At 43.4% G+C, this 24,365-nt stretch overlaps 2 protein-coding genes across 2 annotated transcripts in view; both read right to left on the reverse strand.

Moving 5' to 3' along the window:
• Positions 1–303: 303 nt before the first annotated feature.
• EAPP (E2F associated phosphoprotein) lies at positions 304–9,330 on the reverse strand. The gene is made up of 7 exons (XM_069950895.1): positions 9,257–9,330; positions 6,584–6,706; positions 5,275–5,456; positions 4,490–4,582; positions 2,840–2,963; positions 2,084–2,209; positions 304–695 (listed from the first exon to the last, which is right to left on the reverse strand). The coding sequence occupies exons 2-7, from the start codon at positions 6,655–6,657 to the stop codon at positions 419–421; spliced, it is 876 nt and encodes a 291-aa protein (XP_069806996.1). The 5' UTR covers positions 6,658–6,706; positions 9,257–9,330; the 3' UTR covers positions 304–418.
• Positions 9,331–11,817: 2,487 nt separating this feature from the next.
• SNX6 (sorting nexin 6) overlaps positions 11,818–24,365 on the reverse strand; it is a 29,172-nt gene continuing 16,624 nt past the window's right edge. Inside the window, exons 11-14 of the mRNA XM_069950893.1 lie at positions 24,086–24,172; positions 22,813–22,972; positions 16,892–16,977; positions 11,818–12,501 (exon numbers count right to left, since the gene is read on the reverse strand). Of these exons, the coding sequence (XP_069806994.1) occupies positions 12,448–12,501; positions 16,892–16,977; positions 22,813–22,972; positions 24,086–24,172 (387 nt within the window). The 3' untranslated portion in view covers positions 11,818–12,447. The remainder of the gene's footprint in view (positions 12,502–16,891; positions 16,978–22,812; positions 22,973–24,085; positions 24,173–24,365) is intronic.

Raw genomic sequence — 24,365 nt, forward strand, 5'->3', positions numbered from 1 at the left:
GATTGTCTAATATGTTCCAACCCCTGCCTGCACCAGACTTATAGATTAGGCTGGAGTTCCCCTTTAGATTGACCCAATTAAAAAAAACAAACAAAACAAACAAACACTGAATATATGGGTTCTGAAGAATAGACCAATATATAATTGTGAAGGAAAATATGTCAGACATTATTTACAGATCTTGATCCAGGAGAAACGCTACCCATACATTCCCAGTAATATCTGGGTGTACTAGCTTCAAGTCACTGGAATGATTTACAGAAAAAAAAATATATAAATTTCAGTGTCTCAATTTTTTTTTTAAAGTCTCTTGAAGGAAGATATTTTACAGCTAAAAAATCCAAATCAATAAAAGAAAAAAAAAAATTAAAAACTAAGTGACGTGCAGCATCACAGATAGAGGGCCATGGCTCCTGTCCTAGCTGTGGCTGGCTAATACATTAAAGAAGTGGTAGACCTCCTCTTTGTCATACATGGCGACCTCTGTAGAGCACTCGTTGCATTTCACCGGATGATACAAGGCCACCTCTTTACTTTGCGTTTCCATTGCTGGATCTGCAGAAGGAGTCTTCATCTTCTTTCTCTCCCTTCGTCTGTTCTTCATGGGCTGTTCTGGAAATTTTAAAACCTCCTCCATGTTGACAGTACAGTTCATGACAAACATGGCTCTGTATTGAGTCCTATAGGATTCGTGTCTGCAAAGAATATTACAGCCTTTAGACTCAAAGCATTCATGCAGCTAATATATTCTTCTAGTAAGTTGAACATAACACAGTGTTTGAGATTAGTTGAAGATAAATTAATTGCTAGATAGATAGAAGGACTCCATTTTTTATAGCCCATATCATATGCACCCTTACCATCATGCCACCATGCGATTTGTTTAATTCATCCATGAGTTTCATTGCTGTGACTGGGTCATGTGATCACTAGTCTGACCCACAGAAAATCACAGTGCCTAAAAGATGAACTTGAGGCAAAATGAAAAAAATATTACATAAGCAAAGCTAGACAAATTCCTAATGTACACTAATTACGGAAAATGCACATATAGTGCTTTTTCATCAAATTAGTAGATCAGACAGGCTTCAATCTCTCTTAAAAAAATGTTGACGTTATGACCCGGGTGTATGTACCTGAAGTGTCCAGCAGGGGGCGCCATATATGTAGAAGTATAGAAGTAGAAGTCTATGTAGAAAGTATATGTAGTGGAATCATGTCGTCCCCCCCCCCCCCTCCAATGCATCTCTCTTCCTTCCTGTACTGCCTGGTGCCTGTGCGATCTCCCTCCGTCGCAGAGATCGCACAGGGAGGAAGAGAGATGCATGGGCACCGGGAAGGACGGGGAGGGAGATTGCATGGGAACAGTCAACACAGGGAGGGAGGGAGGGAGATTGTACGGGCACTGGGGCACAGGGAGGGAGAACTTCTACTTATACACATACCGTGCCCCCAGATGGACACTTCAGGTACATATACCTAGGTCATGAAGTCACTTTTTTTTTTTTTTTTTTTTAGAGAGATTGAAGCCTGCCTGAACGAGTAGATGTACATTTCCCATAATTAGTGTGTATTAGGAATTTGTCTAACTTTACTTATGTAATATCATATAAAAAATAGTTTTGGTCTGAGCTCTCCTTTAATGTGTGAGAGGAAGTGGTCTATCCTGGGTCAGCTTCCTTCCTGTAAACTACAGGATGAATCATCCCCTATCAGGTCCTTTGTGGCAGCTCATAGTTCTGTGTGTATGTTGCTGTTACTATTTGATTAGGATAGACTGTGTGTGTTCACACATGGCTTTATTTTACCGCAACGGCCCAAATCAATGTGAATCTGCATAAAAACTAGGTAAAAATGCAACGTGGACTTAAAATCTTCATAGATCACCTCAGTTGTGATCATAGGTCAAATCTCTTCTTTCTCATGACAATACTGCTGTAAAAAACCTGCGTATGATGTGAATGGACGCCAGAAGACAAGCAGAGATCTCGAGGAATTCATACACATAATATATTGCAAAAACTGTACAATGAACTTTGACAATACTAGAATACTCCTTTAAATACATATTAGGTGTCCGTACCTTTGACAGTCCAAACACAGGGTAGTCATACAGGCAGGGCAGTTCAAAATGGCGTCACTGCTGGGGAGTGGTTTGGGTTTGGTGGAATTAGTCTGCGATTGCTTCCTTTTTCTGATATTTCGGTAACTAGAAGTTGAAGAGAAAGTTCACAAAATATCCCAAGTAACATCTATATTTACTAGTAGTCACCAATTTTACCATACATCCCTATTGCAGAGATTTGTAATAGAAAGCTATGTCTGGCTGGTTTTATAGTTTAAGGATTTGCACAGAATCTATGAGAAACATACCGCCATATTCCACCACATACCACAATATGGCGTTATCCTCATGTAAAAAACATGGATAATGATGGAAAATATGGTACCATAAGAAGGTACCTACAGCACTGTAACATGAGGCTTGGTGAGCCTCCTTCCAGGCTTGCAGTTTAGAACAGGGGTCTCAAACTCAGGCCCTCCAGCCGTTACAAAACTACAATTTCTATCATGCCTGGACAGCCAAAGCATGATGGGAATTATAGTTTTGGAACTGGAGGGCCTGAGTTTGACACGTGTCGTTTAGAATATGAAAGCACCATATAAAGCACATACATCATCTGTTACCTCAATGGTCATTGAAGGCTCCACATATAATTTCATATGTCATAATAATTAATAATTAATGTCATATAATAATATGTCATATAATAATTTCATATGTCATATAATGTCATATAATTCTAGTTATATGACAGAAGACGTCTTATAGCCTTACCCTCTTCTTTTGGCATCTACCCATTCCTGATGGCGATCATCCTCATGTGGGTCATACAGAAGATCATCATTAGTCAATACTTTACGCTTTTGTTTGCGATTTTGCTTCTTTCCATTTTCAGCTCCTATGAAAAAGTTCAATGAAAAGGGTTTATTCCAAGACTGCAAAATGTCATCTAAGAGCATAGTGGTTGTTAAGTATTTGGGTGGTGGGGGTCTAACTGTTAAGATCACACTTTTCCCGGAAGTAAATAGGGCACATCCTTTGTTGATGCTCCACTCATTCACTATGAGACTTTTGAAGATAGAGTACAGCAACCAGTTATCTTCAGCAGTTCCATAGCAAGTCAATGTAGAAGCAGCCCAGCAAGTGTGCTGCCATTTCATTCACTCAAGGAACATAGGCCCTGAGCTTGTGGTCAGTGGGGTCCCAGTACTGTGCCTAGGTGGTATAGTTATAATTAGAGATGAGCTAATTTACAGTAATAAAAAAAGAAAAGTGCAATCTGCTCATCAGCCGGCTGCCTTTTACTCACTGCCGCTCCTCCCTAAATGCTGGGAAAAGCTGGATCCAGTCCTGGGTAAGGGTATGACCTCACTACGAAATCCCGCAGCCCGCCCGCATTTGTGGCCACGCCCATACCCAAATTGGGAGAAGTTTCCCAGGACTGGATCCAGCTTTTCCCAGAACCCAATAAGGAGTGGCAGTGAGTCAAAAAGCAGCAGGCTGATGAGCGGATTACCCTTCACTTCGTTATTACTGTAAATTTGCTCATCTCTGGTTATAATCTTGAGATATGTCCCTGTCATTTAGAAAAAAAAGTGTGACATGTCAAAAGTTTTGATCGCTCAGTGTCTGTGTGTTTAGAAATAGATCAATCTCTAAATATTAAACCAAGAAGCATATGGTAACGTGCTTTATTTCCCATCTGGCTGCATTGGAAAGGCTCCATAGACTTACAATAGGGCTGTTCAGAGAAGCTGGATTCTGATCACTGCCAGCCAGGGAGTGAAGAGCTTAGGCATGTGTTTCTCTCCTATTGATCTGTGGAGCAACCAGATTCGACCGAACAAAACTTAAAACTTATGTCATAGAGACAAATCTGAAGTCAAAGTTGTTTTTTTTCCTCCAGAGATTGAAAGTTTAAACGGGAAACGGGATTTTTTTTTTTTATGAAAGCCATAAGAATATAAAATGAAAATCTAGATGTGGATGACATATAATACGATTGTTTGTTTCCACACATGTCCAGTTTCCCTCTTTAAGCTTGCAGGGCAGATAAGTTCTTTCTGGTGTGGTATCAGAGCTATGCAGAAAGGTCAGTCTCCTGCTGCTCCACACTGAGTGAGAAACTGCAGCTGCATCCCCTTCCTCCATCTTCTATAATAAACTGTTACACTGGACAGATTTATTGGTGACTGGGGAGGTTTCTGAACCCAGAGGCAGGGAAAGGGGAACTACAGACTAATGGAAGGTATACTAAAAAGATATTTTCCTACATTCATATATGCTACTGAGTTATAAACATACAGCATTAGTTGACAACTTGGAATTACAGTAGATCAACCTCTGGTGATCATCTAAGCCCTTTAATGTAACCTCTTTATAGATCACAATTCATATCCTGCTACCCATAGGATGCTAAATTACCTTCCTCCTCAGAGTCAGAGTCAAAGTACACATCATCATAATACTGCTGATTGCCGTCTTCTGCCGATGCTGTGGCAGCACTTGTAGAGGCATCTACAATACAAAGACGACAAGTAAATTAGCCAGATGTATGAAATATTTTCAATAAACTTCGGAGTCATCCATTTGAGGTTCTACGAGTTGCTCTAAGGGTATGATCACACTGACCAATTTCAGTCTGCATGGAGTCTAAGTCCCAATGGTTTTAATGAGAAGTCAACAACTATATGCACACATGGTAGTTTTTTTTTGTTTGTTTTTTTAAGCGGAAATAAATGTAGATTTGAATTCTGCTTCAAGAATTGAGACGCCCATGTCAAACTAGCCTCACAGTGGGGGAATGCAAGCGAGTAAAAGATTCAATCGGATTTAGCATTGTTTGAGTTATTATAGACCGTTCACTGTAAGGGCTTTGGAGCAGACAGAGGCTCTATATTAGTTGTGTACGCTTCTTGTGCAACTGGATCAATATTAGACCATGTGTAACGGTACAATCCGGTCATATAATCAGTAACTATTATTCTCAGAAATTCCAGTAGAAGTGACGTGCAGAACTGTGTCGTCAGCTTTGCATTTCTGTTTCTTAAAAAATGGAAACCCAAAAGATCAATGATAACTAAATAATATCATTAATAGAACTGATGGGATCCACTACAAAACAGACAACACAGATCTTATAAAACAGAACTAGGACAGCCTTGTAAACAGAGTCTTATTTCTTTTATCCTAAAAAGCTATGAATTTACCTGGGATACGACTCTGCCACCTTCCCTCCATTGTTTTCATGGTAGAACTAAGCTCCTTCTCCATCTCCTTCTCAAACTCATCTTCACTAGAAGACTCACTTTCTCCAGTGAGACATTCACGAATCAACTTGCGTTTCTGCTCAGGGGTTCCATGTAAAAGAATATCTAATTCATCTTCGGAGCTTCCAAGACAGAAGGAAAATAGTCACTATAAATCCCATTATTAATACTCACATGTGAACACTGATTAAGGTTTGTAACTCGAAAAACATTATTTTCTGCCCCACCGACTTGTACTGAATTGAAGGGAAAATGCCCAAAAAATTATCCGTGTCTTTTAAGTTCACAGTTGTAACATCCGCACTTCTCAGAAATAAAGCTCAATCCACTAGGCTTGTATGTGACTGTTTTTCAATGTCACCTATGATCCTATTTAGGTAAGGCTGTGATAGTCAAGAAATTTAACCACTTGTGCAACCAGATATTGTGGCCTCTGCTTTCACCCGAGGGGGAGTGCAAACTACGGAATTCCTTGCTATGACCCGCGGCGGATTCCATCGCTCGTACCAGCCCGCGGCGGGGCGCATCTCCGCCCGTGCCATAGACATTCTATGCATGGGCGGATTCCGCATTCCGCCGAAAGAAGTGACATGTCATTTATTTCGGCGGAATGCGGAATCCACCCGTGCATAGAATAGAGTCTATGGCACGGGGAGAGATGCGCGGCGCTGCGTGCGGGTACAACCGACGGAATCCGCCGCGGGTCATACGCAGTAATTCCCAAGTGTGCACGAACCCTCAGGGTTGAAAAGCTTGGTCATCAACCCATTGGACAAAGCAATTTTTTTTTTTCATCTTGGCATTCTAAGAGCCATCAATTTTATTTTCCAGTTGGTTTAAAGTGTCACTGTGATCATAAAAAAACCTTTTGACATGTCAATCGCGAGGACAAGCTGGGAGAAGAGAACGCTGGTTCTGTGTCACGTGATGAGTTAGACTCCTAATGTAAGTCGAAGAAGCCAGACTCTTTAATGACACAAGGCAGAGAGAGGACACGCTGCAGCATGGACCTCTCCCTGCTCATTCTTACGATCGGTCCGGGTCTGAACAGTAGAGCTAGACCGATCAAAACTTTTGACATCTCTCTATGACATGTCAAATGTTTTTTATAATGACAGGTACACTTTAACTTTGAAGCCAATAATTAACTTTTATTACCTTTGTCTGTGTGTTTTTACACACATATTTTATATATCATTTCAATCTAGGCTTGAAACTCTGAATTATTAAAACACATCATGATCCTCACCTGCTGCTCCCACGTTCTTCATCACTGGGTTCTTCAATTGCATAAGCGTCGTATTCTTGCTGTAACCGGTTCATGATCACACTTGTTTGGTGTAATACTCGTAAACCATACACTCAAGGTGACCTGTGGTCATAAAGACTAGTTAAATTTGTGATAAAAATATGAAGTTGCACTGCATAGAAAAACTTCATAACCTGCTATAATTTAAAGGCACTGCCTGACTATCTTTAATGTAATGACAAATTCAGGCTTCTACTGCATTTAGAATTTACTGCAAATCACCAATATACACTTATTACAGGAAATGCAAATAATGCACTTACTACTGCATCAAGGCTTCACTTCCTGGATAACATGGTGATGTCACAACCCAACTCCCAGAGCTGTGCGGGCTGTGGCTGCTGGAGAGGATGATGGCAGGGGGATGCTCAGTGTCCCTCCAGTGCCCTGTGTCCCTCAGTGTCCCCCTGCCATCATCCTCTCCAGCAGCCACAGCCCGCACAGCTCTAGGAGTCGGGTTGTTACATTACCATTTTATCCAGGAAGTGACATCACCATGTTATCCAGGAAGTGAAGCTTTGATGCAGTAGTAAGTGCAGGGAAAAAGCATTTTATGTGCATTTCCTGTAATAAGTGTATATTGGTGATTTGCATAAATGTTGGGGGGCAACACAATACTATAATAAAACATTTCACCAGACTTCTCCTTAAAACTTAAAGGAGAAGTCTGGCGAAAATGTTTATTAAAGTATTGTTTTACCCCCAAAAGTTATACAAATCACCAATATACACTTGTTACAGGAAATGCATATAAAGTGCTTTTTCCCTGCGCTTACTACTGCATCAAGGCCTCACTTCCTGGATAACACGGTGATGTCACAACCCGACTCCCAGAGCTGTGCGGGCTGTGGCTGCTGGAGAGGATGATGGCAGGGGGATGCTCAGTGTCCCTCCAGTGCCCTGTGTCCCTCAGTGTCTCCCTGCCATCATCCTCTCCAGCAGCCACAGCCAGCACAGCTCTGGGAGTCGGGTTGTGACATCATCATGTTATCCAGGAGGTGACATCATCATGTTATCCAGGAAGTGAAGCCTTGATGCAGTAGTAAGTGCAGGAAAAAAGCACTTTATGTGCATTTCCCGTAATAAGTGTATATTGGCGATTTGTATAACTTTTGGGGGGCAATACAATACTTTAATTAAAATTTTCACCAGACTTCCCCTTTAAAGGGAACTTGTCACTCGGGAATAGAGGGCCAAACCCACCCTACCCCTTAATAGGCTGCCCAATACTTACCCCCTCCTGCTGCCAGAAAATCACTGCTACACTTCTCGTTTCTTATTATAATGAGCAGAGATGAGTCAGAATTAGGCATTAAGGGGTAAGGTGGGTTCAGCCGCGCTCTCCAAGGTGACAGGTTTTCTTTAAAGTGATACACCATCCACAAGCTTAGATGTTGCACATTCAAGATATACACCAGTAACGAAGAAAAGTATCAGCTCACCCCTTGATGGCAATCCTCGGTGCTACGGATCCAAACCTGGCTGGTGTGCACTTGATCCAGCACGTAGCGAAGAAATATGCCTTTATTTCCAAGCTGCAAATCACAACAAGTGAAACCCCATAGTACAGGGACCCCACAGAGATCAGGCGTGTTTCGAGCGCATGCGCACTCTTGCTCACTGATAACCACTGCAAATGCGTCTGATCCCTGTGGGCTCCCTGCACTATGGTGTATCACTTGTTATAATTTGCAACTTGGAAATAAAGGCATATTTCCTCGCTGCGTTCTGGATCACTGGTTTTTCTTGGACATTGAAGATATACCTGTATAAAACTTGTCTGTCTCTTCTTTATTTCATCAGCGGACAGTGTCACCTGGGCGGGGCTTCATGGTAGTTGAGCTTCACCTCCTGGGTTAGTGGAGTGCCAAACTGCCATGAAGCAGCGCCTAGGTGACACTGTCCGCTGATGAAGCTTCTAAGCCTGTGGATGGTGCGTAAAAACCCACATAGAGAAAGAGGGGGGTGACAATATCCCTTTAAGAGTCTGCAACACTTGCACAGTCACTGCAGCGCCTTCAGACAGCTGATGGACAGGGTGCTGGAAGTCAACACCCCATCAATCTAACAGCCATGGCCTATCCTGAGGATAGGGCAACACTTTTTGAAGCCAGGAAATCCCCTTTAAGGATCAGGTTAGAATCTGCTTCACTATAGCAATCTATACAGCATAGAGGAAGAGTGGTTAGAGTGACCGACCGACACTGCAGCAGCTTGTAGTGAGTGTGATCTCACATCTCAGTGCTGGGTGCACATAGTGCACTCGTCTATAACATCCCTCACACTGCTCCTATAGGCAGGGGACCGCTTTAAGTGAATCTAAACATCTTATGCATAGAGCAGAATGCTTATCCTAGCACACTGTCACCCTGCTGGGCAGGTCTAACAGTCAGAGTTCTAGGAAAGCTGGATCAACGCTCCTATGGTTCTCACTCAGCTTTTCCAGGCTGAAGATAGACAGAAAAAACCCAACAACACATGATCCGGCCTGAGAGTCGTGGCAGCCCCCCCCCCCCCAGACCACAATCCAAGATCCACATACACGACAGCAGCTCCTGTCACTATATAACACCCGTTTCCAGGACAACAATCATAAGAAAATCGGAATTGTACCTTTATATTTCTAGCGGAACTGAAAAAAAGCAGGAGCCAGCGTCGCGCACTAGTGACGTCACTCTCTTCAAGTCGCGCTCATAATGACGTAAGCTTAGCCGCGCCTCCTGGAATGAGCGCCGTAAAGCGGATGTGGGCGTGGCTACTGCTGACGCTAGTTGTCACTTATGCCGCTAGACCGCATTATTGTCGCAGCTGCCCATCAGTTCCGTAGCGTTTTTATCTGTGCTGAACCGCATCATGTAAAGGAGCAATTGGGATTGTTCCGTTATTTCAGTCCATAGTCTCATGCGTTTCTATAGACCAGGGATTAGGAACCTTTGGCCCTCGTTGCAAAACTACAATTCCCATCATGCCTGGACAGCCAAAGGGTGTCCAGGCATGATGGGAATTGTAGTTTTGCCACAGCTGGAGGGCTGAAGGTTCCCTATCTGTGCTATAGACTTTTGTGTTTCAGTTCCTTTGGCCTGCAGTCAGTAATAGGTGTCCCTCCAACTCCCATCATGCCTGGAAAGCTAAAGCGTTGGCTGTCCAGGCATGATGGGAGTTGTAGTTTTGCAACAGCTGGAGGGCCTGAGTTTGACACCTGTGGTAGTATGCAGAAGCCTTGTCTTCTCCCATCACAGTGGATTAGTCTCTGAGGTTCTGGTATCATTTGTAGGTCAGTTCCTCCATTCCTGCTGATGATGCTGACATTGGTTTCTTAGGCTAGGTTCACACCAGCGTTTTACCCTCCGCCACTATTCTGCTTCTCTTTTCCACTTCTATGATGAAAAACCTGAACCGAGCAGATCCGTCATACTCCCCCATTTATTTTTTTTTTTAATATATTTTTTTTTTATTGTGCTGTTTTTATTAAATCTGTCAGGGCTCTGTCTTTCAGACTTTTTTTTTTAAACATCCTAGTCGATGACTAGGCATTAGGGATGGTCCGAAACTGCTGAGGTTCGGGTTCGTATGAACCCGAACTCTCGGTGATGATTCCCGCTGTCTGCCCGCTCCATGCAGCGGGTGGAAACAGCCAGAGGACCGCCTGGAAAACTGGGATACAGCCTATGGCTATGGCTGTATCCCAGTTTTCCAGGCGGTCCTCCGGCTGCAACCACCCTCTCTACGGAGCGGGCAGACAGCAGTAATTATTTCCGAGAGTTCGGGACCATCCCTACTAGGCATATGAACAGAAGGTGTTTCCGTTCACACATACAGGATCCGCAGCAGATTTGAGGGCGCAGATTTACTTTGCTTTGAATCTGCAACAGATCTGCTGCGGATGCTGTACGTGTGAACGGACCCTTTCCGTGCCTTCACACACACCCAATCTGCAGCAGATTTGCAGAAAAATCCGCTGCAGATCCAGTGCCTGTTCAGTAAGTTAACCCCCCGGTGTCTGGAGCATACATCACTGCTCCCCGCTCCGGCTTACTTCGGGGGTCCCAGACGCCTGCTCGTCCCGCTCAGCCAATCAGTGCGCTGCCCCGCCGCAGCCACTGATTGGCCGAGTGGGATTTCCAGCCGAGAATCCCCAAAGCAAGCTGGAGCGGGGAGCAGGTGATGTATGCTCCAGCCACCGGGGGGTTAACTTACATACTCGCAGCAGGATGTCAATCCCACTGCGAGTATGTATTCCCATTGGGATGAACGGGCACTGGATCCACAGCGGACTTGGCTGCAAATTCGCTGTGTCAAATCCGCTGCGGATCTGGTGTGTGTGAAGGCACTCTTAATCAGTTTTTGTCACTGAGCATACGCAGAAGAAGTGAGGAACGAGGAAGAAGAATAAGCTGATATTGATGGAAGCAGACTAATGTACAAAAGTCAGTTGTTTGTTTTTTTTTTAATAGGGTTCAAATTTATTTTTTTCAACTGTTTTTCAACTGATGCTAGAAAGTGCCAGAGATTTGTAATTTACTTCTATTAAAAAAAAGTTGTCTTCCAGTACCTATTATCTGCTCTATGTCCTGCAAGAAGTGGTAGTCTTTCCAGTCTGGAGAGCAGGAAAGATTTTCTATGGGGATTTGCTGCTGCTCTGGACAGTTCCTGACATGGACAGAGGTGGCAGCAGAGAGCACTGGGTCAGACTGGAAAGAATTCACCACTTCCTGCAGGACATACAGCTGCTGATAAGTACTGGAAGACTGAAAATCTTTAAAATAGAAGTAAATTACAAATCTCTGGCACAGGTTGATTTAAAAGAAAAAACATTTGGTGAACAACCCCTTTAATGTTTTACTGTGATTTTGTAAAAAATTGTGCACGCCCTACCTATGAAGTTATCCCCGGACAGGGCATAACTAACTGATCAATCAAACCAATCAAAATAACCATCCCTCGAATGAACTAAGCGCACATAATGTGCACGACCAGAGATTCATTTATTTTTTACGGTGGTTGCGGACACTGCCAAGCACTGAATTCAACTATGCTCGTCTCTCAGGGCATGATGGGGGCAGCAGTGTTCCCAACAAGTGGAGAGCCACAGGTTGGGGAACACTGCTCCATACAGTCACTATAATGATTTATTATTTTTTTTTGTATACCAGGGAACACCAGGACGATGTCAATTAAAAATCATTGGATTCACAGTTTATTTTACAATATTTGAGAAGTCTACAAGTTAAGGCATACATACTGATGCATTAGCGTTATGAACTGAGAAAGATAATTGGAACGCTCGGAAAGATCTAAGCAAAATGTTTAATAAAAAAAAATAGAGTTCAGTAAATCAAGAGAACGGAGGCTTAAAAAACATCGAGAGAAAAAAAAAATCATTACATGGAACTTGGACAAGGTATACGACGTGAACATCTAATGGCAATGTTAATCCATTCGAACCGTGAATGTCGAACATCATCCAAGAGTAACATACATTGGTAAATAATATTGGCATTATGTCATACAATTCAATACACGAAGAGCATTAAATTGCTTCATTTCATCCGAAAAAAAAAGGGAGATTGTATCGGTGACGTACTAGAAAGCGTACAATGACTAAATAAAGGTACATGTGGATACAAGTGTGGGCTTATGCAGCACAGTGCTGTTTCTAACATGGAGGTAGCCCAATGTCTGTTCGGGGGGGGGGTCATCCTCTGGAGCTGGGAATTCCCATTTGACCAATCCACGGAAAATGTGGCAGCTCCTGGAGGCGACGGGAGGGTCTGGTTTACTGTCATATTAGGACGGAGTGTGCTTTATGGTTTACCATTCAACACGGCCAAGCAGCTCTGCAGCAGCTGCAAATTTCCCTGTAAATGATAGAAAATACACAGTAAGTGGCTGATCAACTCAACAAAATAAGGCAGTATGTTCTAATCTCACGCACATGTAGTGGCCAATGTCTGCGGGATACTGCTCCCAATGGTGGGCTCGGTTTTATAGTGAGGTTAGACCGTCCTCTTAGGGTGTTCCATCATGTTAAAAGCATTACTGACATATTAAAGGACAACTCTGGCCAAAAGTATTTTTTAATATGTTATTACTTATGGAAAAAGTTATACAAATTCCTAATGTACATTAATTATGGGAAATGCACATATAGGGCTATTTCCCTTAATTTAGTAGATCATGGAGTGTTCAAATTCTCTCAAAAACAGTGACGTCACAAATCAATGGTAATTCCTATGGAGCGTCCAGCAGGGGGCGCAGTATATGTAGAGGTCTATAAACTGTATTGAAGTCTATGGAAGATGTAATGTAAAAACTGCCCTTTATTGATGGACAATGTTTATAGAATAATTTAGGGAGCAAGAACACTTGTCTGCTGAGGGGTGGGCATGGTCATAGGGATCTCCCTGGTACTACTCCTCCCATCATCTGCTCATACTATGAGCAGATGATGGGAGACGTAGCAGTGTCTATCTGTCCCACAGCACCAAGCAGGGAGGGAGGAGGTAGTTAGATCCCTCCCTGCTCGGTGCCCTCCATAGTCCATCAATAAAGGGTAGTTTTTACATTACATGTTCCATAGACTTCAAAACAGTCCATAGACTTCTACATATACTTCGCCCCCTGCTGGACAATCTGTAGGAATTACACCTGATTCGTGACGTCACGGTTTTTGAGAGAATTTGAACACTCCATGATCTAATAAATTAAGGGAAATAGCCCTATATGTGCATTTCCCATAATTAATGTACATTAGGAATTTGTCTAAACTTTCCATAGGTAATAACATATTAAAAAATACTTTTAGCCGAACATCTCCTTTAAACCGAAAGTACATTCGCTTTAAGACCGGTGTCGGGACGGTGAAGCTGGTGCCGCGGTCCTTTTTTTTGAACCACGGCCCGGTTCCTGCGCACGTTGCCGGGTCTATTACCAAGCAACGGCTCGGGCTGATTACTAGAGGCAGGTGGCTTCTCGCCATTAACCCCTTAAATGCTGCGATCGCACCGCAACCGCAGCGTTTAAGTATAAGTGACTGCCGGAGGTCTTCTCCTTACCTCCGTGCAGTGCCACAGGCAGGCTTTATCAGAAGATCGCAGATAGCACTGATCTCTGCTATGCTATGGCATAGCAGTGATCAGTGTTACTGATCAAATGTACTGTATGTATGTGATCCCTAAGCGAACTATAAAAGTGTAAAAAAAATAAATGTTTTACAAAATGCCTAAAAGCCCCTCCCCCAATAAAAAGGAAAATCACCCCCCCTTCCCATTTCATACATGAAACACATAAAAAGTAATAAAGTTAATTAACATATTATATACCGTAGCGTGCGTAATAGTCCAATCTATTAAAATAAAACAATACTATTCTTGCACGGAGAACGGCGTGAACAAAAAGCAGTTAAAAAATGCAGAGATTTCTTTTTTTAATGACATTTTATGTATAAAAAAAATTAATAAAAAGCGATCAATACAGCTAAACTAGAAAAAAAATGTTACTAATAAAAACTAGAGATCATGAGCCAAAAAATTACACCCCATACGACACCATAGGTGAAAAAATATAAGCTCTATAAGAGTCACAATAGAGCCATTTTAAATATACCCATTTGCACAAAAAAGGAGGAGGACGAGGAGGAAAAAACAAAAACGCAAAAGTGACAATTGGCCCGGTCCTTAAGGCCATTTCAGGCCCCGTCCTTAAGGGGTTAAATTGCAAAGGGCAGCAAGTCCAGTCAAAATGTGTGGTAGTTGCAGTATGTAGAAGCACTCAGCATACCACCGATCCTGCTCAGATCTTGGAAGCCTTAAAGCGACTCTGTACCCACAATCTGACCCCCCCCCCCCAAACCACTTGTACCTTCGGATAGCTGCTTTTAATCCAAGATCTGTCCTGAGGTCCGTTCGGCAGGTGATGCAGTTATTGTGCTAAAAAAACTACTTTTAAACTGGCAGCCCTGTGCCCTACTGGAGTATCTGTGCCCTAACTTTGCATCACCCCTCTGTCCCTCCTCCCCACCCTCTTCATCATTAGGAATGCCACTGGAACATTTTCTCCATGCTGAACATTTGCACAGGTGCCTTAATGATCCAGCCCATGTGCCGGGCTGACACAGCTGACGAATAGGAGACAATCTGCCTGGAGCATTTCTAATGATGAGGAGGGTGGGGAGGAGGGACAGAGGTTGTGCCAGCCTAATGCATACACAATCCAGGCCACGCCTGTAGGGCACGGGGCTGCCAGTTTAAAAGTTGTTTTTCAGCACAATAACTGCATCACCTGCCAAAACGGACCCCAGGACAGATCTTGGATTAAAAGCAGCTATCTGAAGGTACAAGCGGTTTGGGGGGGGGCCGACAACAGATTGTGGGTATAGTCGCTTAAAGTTACATACCACCACCCAGTTGAATAATGCTGCGACTGAGCCAACAGGGAAGTGGATGATATACACAGATGTGCAGTTTGCTCTGGATTACATGTGGCTCATTAACATTTCAGACTCTGTTGGTGCGTTTACACGGAACGATTATTGTTCGAATTTTCGCGATAACGATCGCATATGAGTGATAATCGGCTCGTGTAAACACAGCGAACGATCAAGCGACGAGGAGAAATCGTTCATTGTGATCTTTCAACATGTTCTCAAATTGTTGTCGGTCGCTAAAAATTTGCAGATCCCGTCATGTAAACAGTCTTTCACCGATTCACCCTATGTGCAAGATGGGCTTAAGCGATCTTAAAAACGATCACAATAACGATTTTTCCAAACAATTTATTCATCTAAACACTGATTGTTATAAAAACCAAGTTGCTGCTTCAAAATCGTAAAACGATTGATTGGGTGAATTATCGCTTCGTGTAAACGGACTATGTCTTTCAGACTTTTTGTCCAACAGCTCTCTCACCTCACGGCCTCATACACATATCGGCTACCAGACACCACTGGCTGTGTGTTATCTTCCCCAGAACTATAGGATTCATCAATAAAAATCCAGTATGGTCTTACAGTCAGGGGAGAATCAGGAGGCTTTGGCCACCCAGTCCTTCTAAAAAAAACAGGAATGGCCTACATTTATCTGAGGTGTATGGCCAACTTAGAATTGCCTATGGAGGTTATCAAGTTCTGGAACTTTTTTCAGGAAAAAAAAAATAATAAAATATTAAGACTTAAAGGACAAGTGCAATGAAAAACTTATTCCCAGTAAGTGAAGCACATTACAAGGTTATATAACTGTGTAATATGCTTCAATCATCTATCTGCCTCCCTTCCCTGTCTTTTCCCCCCTCCACCCCCCACCAGGAAATGTAAGAAACTCACACAGACCTAATTACTGTTGTCACCAAGCTCTTCTCTCAGCTTCTTCTTGTGACGATGAGTCATCAGCAGGAGGGCTGCTCTAGCTCCTGTTACACCAGCCTTCCCCTCCCCTGCCTTGTCAGGTGACTTAGCTTGCTCAGCTCCGATTGGCTGAACAACTGCAAGCCATCTGAGTCCATGTCACTTGCTTATCTTCCCTAGTGACATGACTCCTTCACTCACCGAGTCCACTTGGCAGCAGGAGAGAGTATGAGGTGAGAGGGGGGAGCTGCCTATGTGCTGGGAGTCAGTCGGAGAGAAGATAAGCAAGTGACATGACTCAGATGGCTTGCAGTTCTTGCAGCCAATCGGAGCTGAGCAAGCTGAGTCACCTGACAAGGCAGGGGAGGGGGAGGCTGGTGTAACAGGAGCTAGAGCAGCCCTCCTGCTGATGACTCATCCTCACAAGAAGAAGCTGAGAGAAGAGTAATTAGGTATCTGTGAGTTTCCTACACTTCCTGCTGGGGGGGTGGAGGGGGGGGGGGGAAAGACAGGGAAGGGAAGCAGATAGGTGATTGAAGCATATTACACAGTTATATAACTTTGTAATGTGCTTCAATTACTGAGAAAAAGTTTTTCATGGCACTTGTCCTTTAAGAATTAAAACAGCAAAAAATCTACTTTGTGTGAACAATAAACTAAGATGAAGATGACAGCAAAGTGCATACTTTCCAGCTTTGTGGTTGCGTCAGATGAAATGCTTCAATAATGTAAAGTATTCTGAGTCAAAAGGCAAAAACAAGAGCAAGTCTGTTCCATAGCGTGTATACGTCACCCTTAGCAGATAGCATGGTAGGTTATTCTGGACTGAGAGGAATCCTTTTACTGTAGTGACAATTATGAGGGTTTCTGGAAGGACATAGACAAATCCTATAAATCAGACAGTTTACCTTGGCGTGCTTAAGTTCTAGTTCAGCAAGCTCTACTAGATTTTTCCGGAAAGCAGCGACTCTTCTTGTTTTGAAGTCTGTGAGTTCTGGAAAATTATTATCAGATCATGAAGGTGGATTCAGACCAGAGTTTACAACAATTAATGATAAGTACATGAAACACCACCACCGGCAGAGGACTAAAACATATATAGGCTACTGTTCACACATTCTGGATTTCACTGTTCTGGGGTGACGCTTTCAGACCAAAGCCAACCCCCCCCCCCCCCCAAACCCTGTAACATTGTTATAAATGTATTGACCTGTGCATTAACCCCTTAACGATTTTATTGTGTATGTCCTGCACTTGTAGTCTGATGTATTAACCCCTTAACGACACAGGGTGGGCTTTAACGCAAACGGGCGTATACTTATGCCCAATGTTTCCCCTCCCGTGCCGACGATCGCTGCTATATGCTGATCAATACAGATCAGCATATAGCAGCTAAAAACAGCTTTTCGGGTCATCGATGACCCGGAAAGCAATGGCGATTGGTGCTGTCCGAGATAGCACCAATCGCCATTAGTGTCCCCACCAAAGATGGCGCCGATGCCACCCCCACGATTGCCGTGATAGGCCGGCCAGTACCGCCCGGCCCATCATGGCGATCAAACTGTAAAAAAACAGTTTTGTCGGATTCTGCACCCCTCAGCTAGGTACTGGCGCTCTACTGCCCCCTAGCGGCTGATCAGTGAATATAATTCACTGATCAGTTGCTTTGGGTTAAAAAGATTTTTTTTTTTCTTTTTTTGCGCCCTAACGCCGCTGAGTGCTGATCAGCATCGCATGTAAGTGCGCCGCTGATCAGCAACTCCTCCTTTTTGGCGTAGGGGCGTTTTCCCCCCCCCATATCCTACCGCCACTGTCTGCTGATAAGTGCCGCACATAAGTGCGGCATTTATCAGCAGCTCCTTTCTTGGCGTAGGGATATTTTTTCTTACTGTCAAAAAAACACGTAAAAAACACTACACTACACCACATGGAATAAAGTTTTACACTACACTACTATACATTTACATACCCCATATACCAATCCCCGTATAAAGATGGCCCCCAGGGTGTTTTCGGCGTCGGACGCATACGCTATTATTGCCTCCGACACCGAAACAGCCAGTGAGGATGAATTGGGGGATCCTTCTTTTCTCCATTCATCCTCATCATCCAGTGACGTCTCTGGGGGTAGCGTAGCGTACGCTGCCCCCCAGACACGTCTTCCGCCAGTACCGTCCCAATAAGAGATCATGGTATGGCGTGAAATTCTACAACCTCTTTGAGCGTACCTCAGGGTACACTTACAGAATTAGGGTACGTGCACACTGCGGAATGGCGAAGGATAACCCTTTGTGCATTCCGCAGCTGGCACCCGCCGGTGGACTGATGGAGGCGCTCGTCTCCACCCGTGTTAAAGACTCCATTCTATGCACGGGCGGATTCCACGTTCATTCTTTGGACAGAGGGCAGAATCCGCCCGTGCATAGAATGGAGTGTGACACGAGCGGAGACGCGCGCCTCCATCAATCCGCCGGCAGGTGCCAGCTGCGGAATGCACAAAGGGTTATCCTTCGCCATTCCGCAGTGTGCACGTACCCTTAGAGTGTATGAAGGAAGGGACACCCAAATCCAGCCCCCAGATGACCCCCCCATCCTCCGAGATAGTGGGAAGATCGTTCAGGAACTGATCTTCCCACTGCTGGATAAAGGTTACCACCTGTACGGGGATAACCTTTATACCAGCACCCCCTCTTCCGGTCCCTCGCTGCCCGAGCTACTGTAGCTTGCGGCACGATCCGAACATATCAGAAGCAGTGATAGAGCCCTAATATTTAGCAGCCATGGAGCGGACCCAGCACTTCTGGATATGAAGGACCCCGTATCGCACCAGGACAACATTTTCCAGGTGACGTCCCCCACACTGGAGAAAGGGAGACCCCAGAAGAAGTGCAGAGTGTGGCGTAACAGGGGGATCAGGAAGGACACCATTTTCCAGTGTGACACCTGTCCTGATCCCCCCGGCCTCTGCATACAGGATCACTTCAAGGCGCACCACACGTCATCGGAGTTCCACATTATCTAAATTCTGTCCCTTATTCCTATTTCAGGGGTCACGTTGATCCAGGGATTATTCTGATTGCCATTATGGAGTCGGGAAGGAATTTTTCCCCTGTGATGAGGCTACTGTCGTCTGCCTCACGAGGGTTTTTTGCCTTCCTCTGGATCAACACAGGTTGAATTTGATGGACACCTGTCCTTTTCAACCTTATAAACTAATAATTGGCCTAATAACCCCAAATAAATTAATAATTGGCCCTTTTCCCCAGCTAAATAGGTATGGCCGCCATTCCAATTAGAGGATACCATGATGCAATTACAAAGCCTCTGTGCGGCCAGGACAGTAGAAACCCCCCACAAGTGACCACATTCTTGAAACTACACCCCATAAGGAATCTAACAAGGGGGGCAGCGGGGATATGGCCCCCTGGTGACGGCCACATTTGGGCCGTGAAAATGAAAAAAAAAATGTATTTTTTATTTTCATGGCACATGTTCCACTTATGTGCCCGTCACCAGTGGGGTCCATATGCTTACTGAACTCCTTGTTAGATTCCTTGAGGGGTGTAGTTTCCAGAATGGGGTCACTTGTGGGGGGTTTCCAGTGTTTTGGCAGCACGAAGCTTTGTAAATGCGACATGACCCTTGAAATCCATTCCAGTAAAATCCAGCTTGCAAAGGCCAATTGGCACTCCTTCCCTTTGGAGGCTCGTCCTGTGCCCGCTTGGCACTTTATGTCCACATGTGGGGTATTTCTGTACTCGGGACAAACTGCGCTACATGTTTGGTGTTTTTTTTTTTTTCTTTTATCCCCTTGTAAAAATGAAAAATGAAGGCTAGAACAACATTTTAGTGTAAAAATGCATTTTTTCACAATTTTTCACGTTATTTTGGTGTTTTTCATAAAGATTCGTTATGAGTATCGACTCCATTTTACCAGAAATGTAAAGTACAATATGTCACGAGAAAACAATCTCAGAATCAGCCGAATAGGTAAAAGCATCCCGAAGTTATTCATGAATAAAGTGACACTGGTCATATTCATAAAATTTGTCTCTGTCCTTAAAGAGAACCAATCACGGAAGAAATTTAATTTTTTTTTATTTTCTAATTCAATGTAATTATTTATTTAATTACATTTGTAAATACTCTTATTTATTTTTTCGGCCGCGTTTTTGTTTTATTAACTTTTCAATTCACTGTCTCGCGCCGGCTCTTTTCAAAAGAGCCGGCTCGAGACAGGAAGCTCCAATCATTCACAGCGGCAGCAAGGCCGGCCGCCGCCATCTTGATTACGTCATTTGTGTTCGAGTGGTGGAACGCAAGTAACGTAATCAAGATGGCCGCGGCCGGGCCGAACAAGAGGAACAGGTATAGTATAAGATACAGACTGCAACAGCAGTCTGTATCTTCATTTTGTCTATTTATGAAGATACAGACTGCCTTTGCAGTCTGTATCTTATACTTTACCTGATCCTCTTGTCCGTTGCAGTCTGATGCCGGGCGCCGCCATCTTGAATACGTCACTTGCGTTCCAGCGGTGGAACGCAAGCGACGTAATCAAGATGGCGGTGCCGGCCTTGCTGCAGCAAACAAGAGGAACAGGTAAAGTATAAGATACAGACTGCAAAGGCAGCCTGTATCTTCATAAATAGACTGCCTTTACAGTCTGTAGCTTATACTTTACCTGATGCTCTTGTTCGGTGCTGGAAGGCCGGGCGACGCCATCTTGAATACGTCACTTGCGTTCCAGCGGTGAAACGCAAAGTGACGTCATCAAGATGGCGGCGCCCGGCCTTTGTTCAGCTATCAAGAGAATTGGGTAAAGGGATAAGATACAGACTGCACAGGCAGTCTGTATCTTCATAGATAGACTTAGGGAGAGATTTCCTTTGATAATAGGGACAGTGATTTTTAGGTGATTGGTTCTCTTTAAGGCCATTTCAGGCTCTGTCCTTAAGGGGTTAAAGAAGCATTCTACAATTATTTTTTTTTGTATTTGTCCGCACACTGGCACACATGCTCACCAGTAGTGATCGACATCCTGCGGCGCCTTTACCACTGTTTTAACCCCTCTTCTGTCTCCATGTTGATTGAAGGAGGGAAGTCACGCTCTCCACTGCATCTCTATGAGAGCGCTCTCAAAGAAAAGAATTAGAGAGCGTGACTTCAGGCCTTAAATTGAAATGGAGACAAAAGAACGGTGACATCACCATGTGCAGGAGTTGAACAGCACCTCATTACCGGAACAGATAAAATAAAATTGTGGAATGCTTCTTTAAGGACTATTTTCATCTTTACTGTTCTTCTCTAACTTATTTATTTAATTTATTATTATACTTTTTAACCCTATTTGTGTAGTTTCCATCTGGTGTCAGATCAGGAAGGGAGGGTATGCTAAATTACAGATCCCTCGGTTGAAGTATGAATAGAACTGCTGTAATGACACTGGGGCGCCCTCTACTGGAAGCAGCCAAGAATATATCCGAGTTGGACACCTACAATATGGACTGATGGCTGATCAGTTTACAGTTACATAACGCATCTGTCACATGGTTATGAGTCATAAGACTACTCAGTGTGCTTAAGAAAACAATTTTTACAGCCAAAATTCCTGAAAACCACAATAGGATGTTTGCTAATCTCTGGACTTTGTGTTCTATTTTGCAGCCTTGCTAGTGCTCAATAAGCTCCATGTAATGAATAAAGGCAATGTTGCTGCTGCTATTAGACATGGCATGGACGAGCTAGACGCAGATCAGTTCCGTCACTGACTAATGTCACCATCATGGACGAGCTAGACGCAGATCAGCTCTGTCACTGACTAATGTCACCATAGGCGGTCGTTTTCCCTCAGGGATTCTAGCTCCCTGTAGTGGGTGGGAGGGGGCGTCAGGGAGGGGCATGGTCTGCATAGCGGGGTCTACAGCCATGTACTCTGACCCAGGAAGTCTCCCTCACCTTCCAAATCATAGCAGATGCACTTCAGGCTGGGACTCACATCAGGGGACAGGACTGTGGAGGTAATCTCTTTATAGCTGCCACCCCTCTCTCCCCAGACAGAGTGCTGCTATACTGTGCCCACATCTGCCCTGCTCATTCCTTAATGCTCCCTTTAGTTTCTGTAAGCTCTTGTGTTTCCCATCCTCTCCATTCCTGCTATGTGCCTGCACTCAAACTCTGCTATATACACTGCTGCTATAGTGTACCTGCACTTACACTCAGCTATACACACTGCTGTTATAATGTGCCTGCACTTAGATTCAAACTGCTGTATATAAAGTTTCTGTCACTATTCTCCTCCACAGCTCTGTGATTCTCACTTCCTGATTGGTTAATGCTGAACACACTTCTTCCCCATTGCTGTCATGTGACCACACAGACCTCTGACAGCAGTCCTGCTTCTCTATTCTAGCCTGTTGTACTACGCTACTGCATTATGGGGATCTGCAGTTCCATCCTGTATCTACAAACTGCTGTTGTATTTTCAGGTTTATGCAGTTACTGTACATTATACTCCACATGCTGATTGCTGTACTGTACGGTAACTTATAATATCACATATTCAGATGTTTCTCATTGTTTGTTTCATCTGTTCTACATGTTATTCAGAATTAAAATTTATTTTTGGTGTGTGAAACCAATTGTCTGCATATCAGTGATCCCTTATAGGAAATTTTTCATTGGTTTAAGAGTGGATTTGGATTACAAGCACAGTCCCAGAACGAATTATACTCATAATCCAAAGCACCGCTGTGTATATGTGTGTGTGTATATATATATATATGTCCATACACGTGTCAGAATATAATCCACAGTTCATTCTCTTTACCTTGTTTAGCAGACTCTGAGATCTTCTCAAACTTCTGGCAGCACAATTGCTGAGTGGTCTCTGCTGACAGCACATCCTTGTTTTTAGCTCTCGCTTTATCTAGTGCTTTGTTAGCATTTTCATAATCTACCAAAGAGCGGGATCTTCTGTACAACAGATCCTGGAAATGAGGAACATTATTAGAAAATAAAAAGGCAAAACAATAAAATGGCCGACAAATGACACTAGGAAAGAAATAGAAATATTTTCACCAATTATAAAACATAGGTAAAAGAAAAAATTCTTAATGATTATTACAACACGTCCAACTTATACAGGAAAGGGGATGAAGCAGGATACAATAATTATACTCTTAGCTCCTAAACAATGGGGGAGATTGGGGGTAAACACACAAGTGCACTGCTGCTCCATTTAAATACAGCACTCCTGGTCAGACCATCAGCGATCATATACATTTATTACCTATGTTGAGGATACCTGGTGAATACATTTGATGATCCAATCCCTTTAAAAGGGAACTCCAATAAAAATAATTTTCTTCAAATCAACTGGTGTCAGAAAGTTATACAGATCTGTTAATAACTTCTATTTTATCTCAAGTACTACAGTACTTATCAGCTGCTGTTTGTCCTGCGGGAAGTGGTGTATTTTTTCCAGTCTGACACAGTGCTCTCTGCTGCCACCTCTGTCGCTGACAGGAACTGTCCAGAGCAGATGTTTTCTATGGAGATTTACTACTGCAATTCCAGTCATGGACAGAGGTGGCAGCAGAGAGCACAGTATCAGACTGGAAAAAATACACCACTTCCTGCAGGACATACAGCACCTGATTAGTACTGGAAGACTTGAGATTTATAAATAGAAGGACTTTACATATCTATATAACTTTCTGGTACCAGTTGATTTAAAAAAAATACAATTTTTTTTGTAGGAGTTTGCCTTTAGTTTAGTAACAATGAGGCATGAGATACTTAAAACATAGAAATGTCACTTTTTTTTACCATTCTGTCTTGCTGTAAAGCTCTCACGGAAATAAATAGGAGCTTCAGGACAGGAACCTAGGAACAGGAACTGTGGTATAGACCTTGTAAGTCGCTGTTCACACTAGTGTCTGGGCTTTCACTTATGGCAAGCATGACAGCTATGCAGGAACAATATTAGAACAGGTTCTATTTTGGGGGTGTCAAGAAATGTGCTGCAGGCTGTAGACTTTTTGCAATTAGAAACCGTGGACAGAGTAACAGGTTGCATCAATGTTCACTGAACCACTTACCTTAGCAGCTTGAGATTCCCTTAAATAATATTTCAGAAGATCAGAAAGCTTCAGATCTTCATCAGCTGATATCCGGGCCTCAATTTTCTAGAGAAAAGACAAAAGGTGGCGATGCAATAACTCTAGTCTGAGCTTCTCTGTCTCTTGTCCTTTTGTAGGGAGGCCACGTTACAGTAAAATGTTATGGGAATTTATTAAAAGAAATGAATAGAAATCAGCACAGAATGTGGGACCTACTAGATGGATACTCTCTCCAAACATTCCCCTTCATTATATTAGG

Source organism: Dendropsophus ebraccatus, chromosome 13 (assembly GCF_027789765.1).
Source record: "Dendropsophus ebraccatus isolate aDenEbr1 chromosome 13, aDenEbr1.pat, whole genome shotgun sequence".
NCBI lineage: Eukaryota > Metazoa > Chordata > Amphibia > Anura > Hylidae > Dendropsophus > Dendropsophus ebraccatus.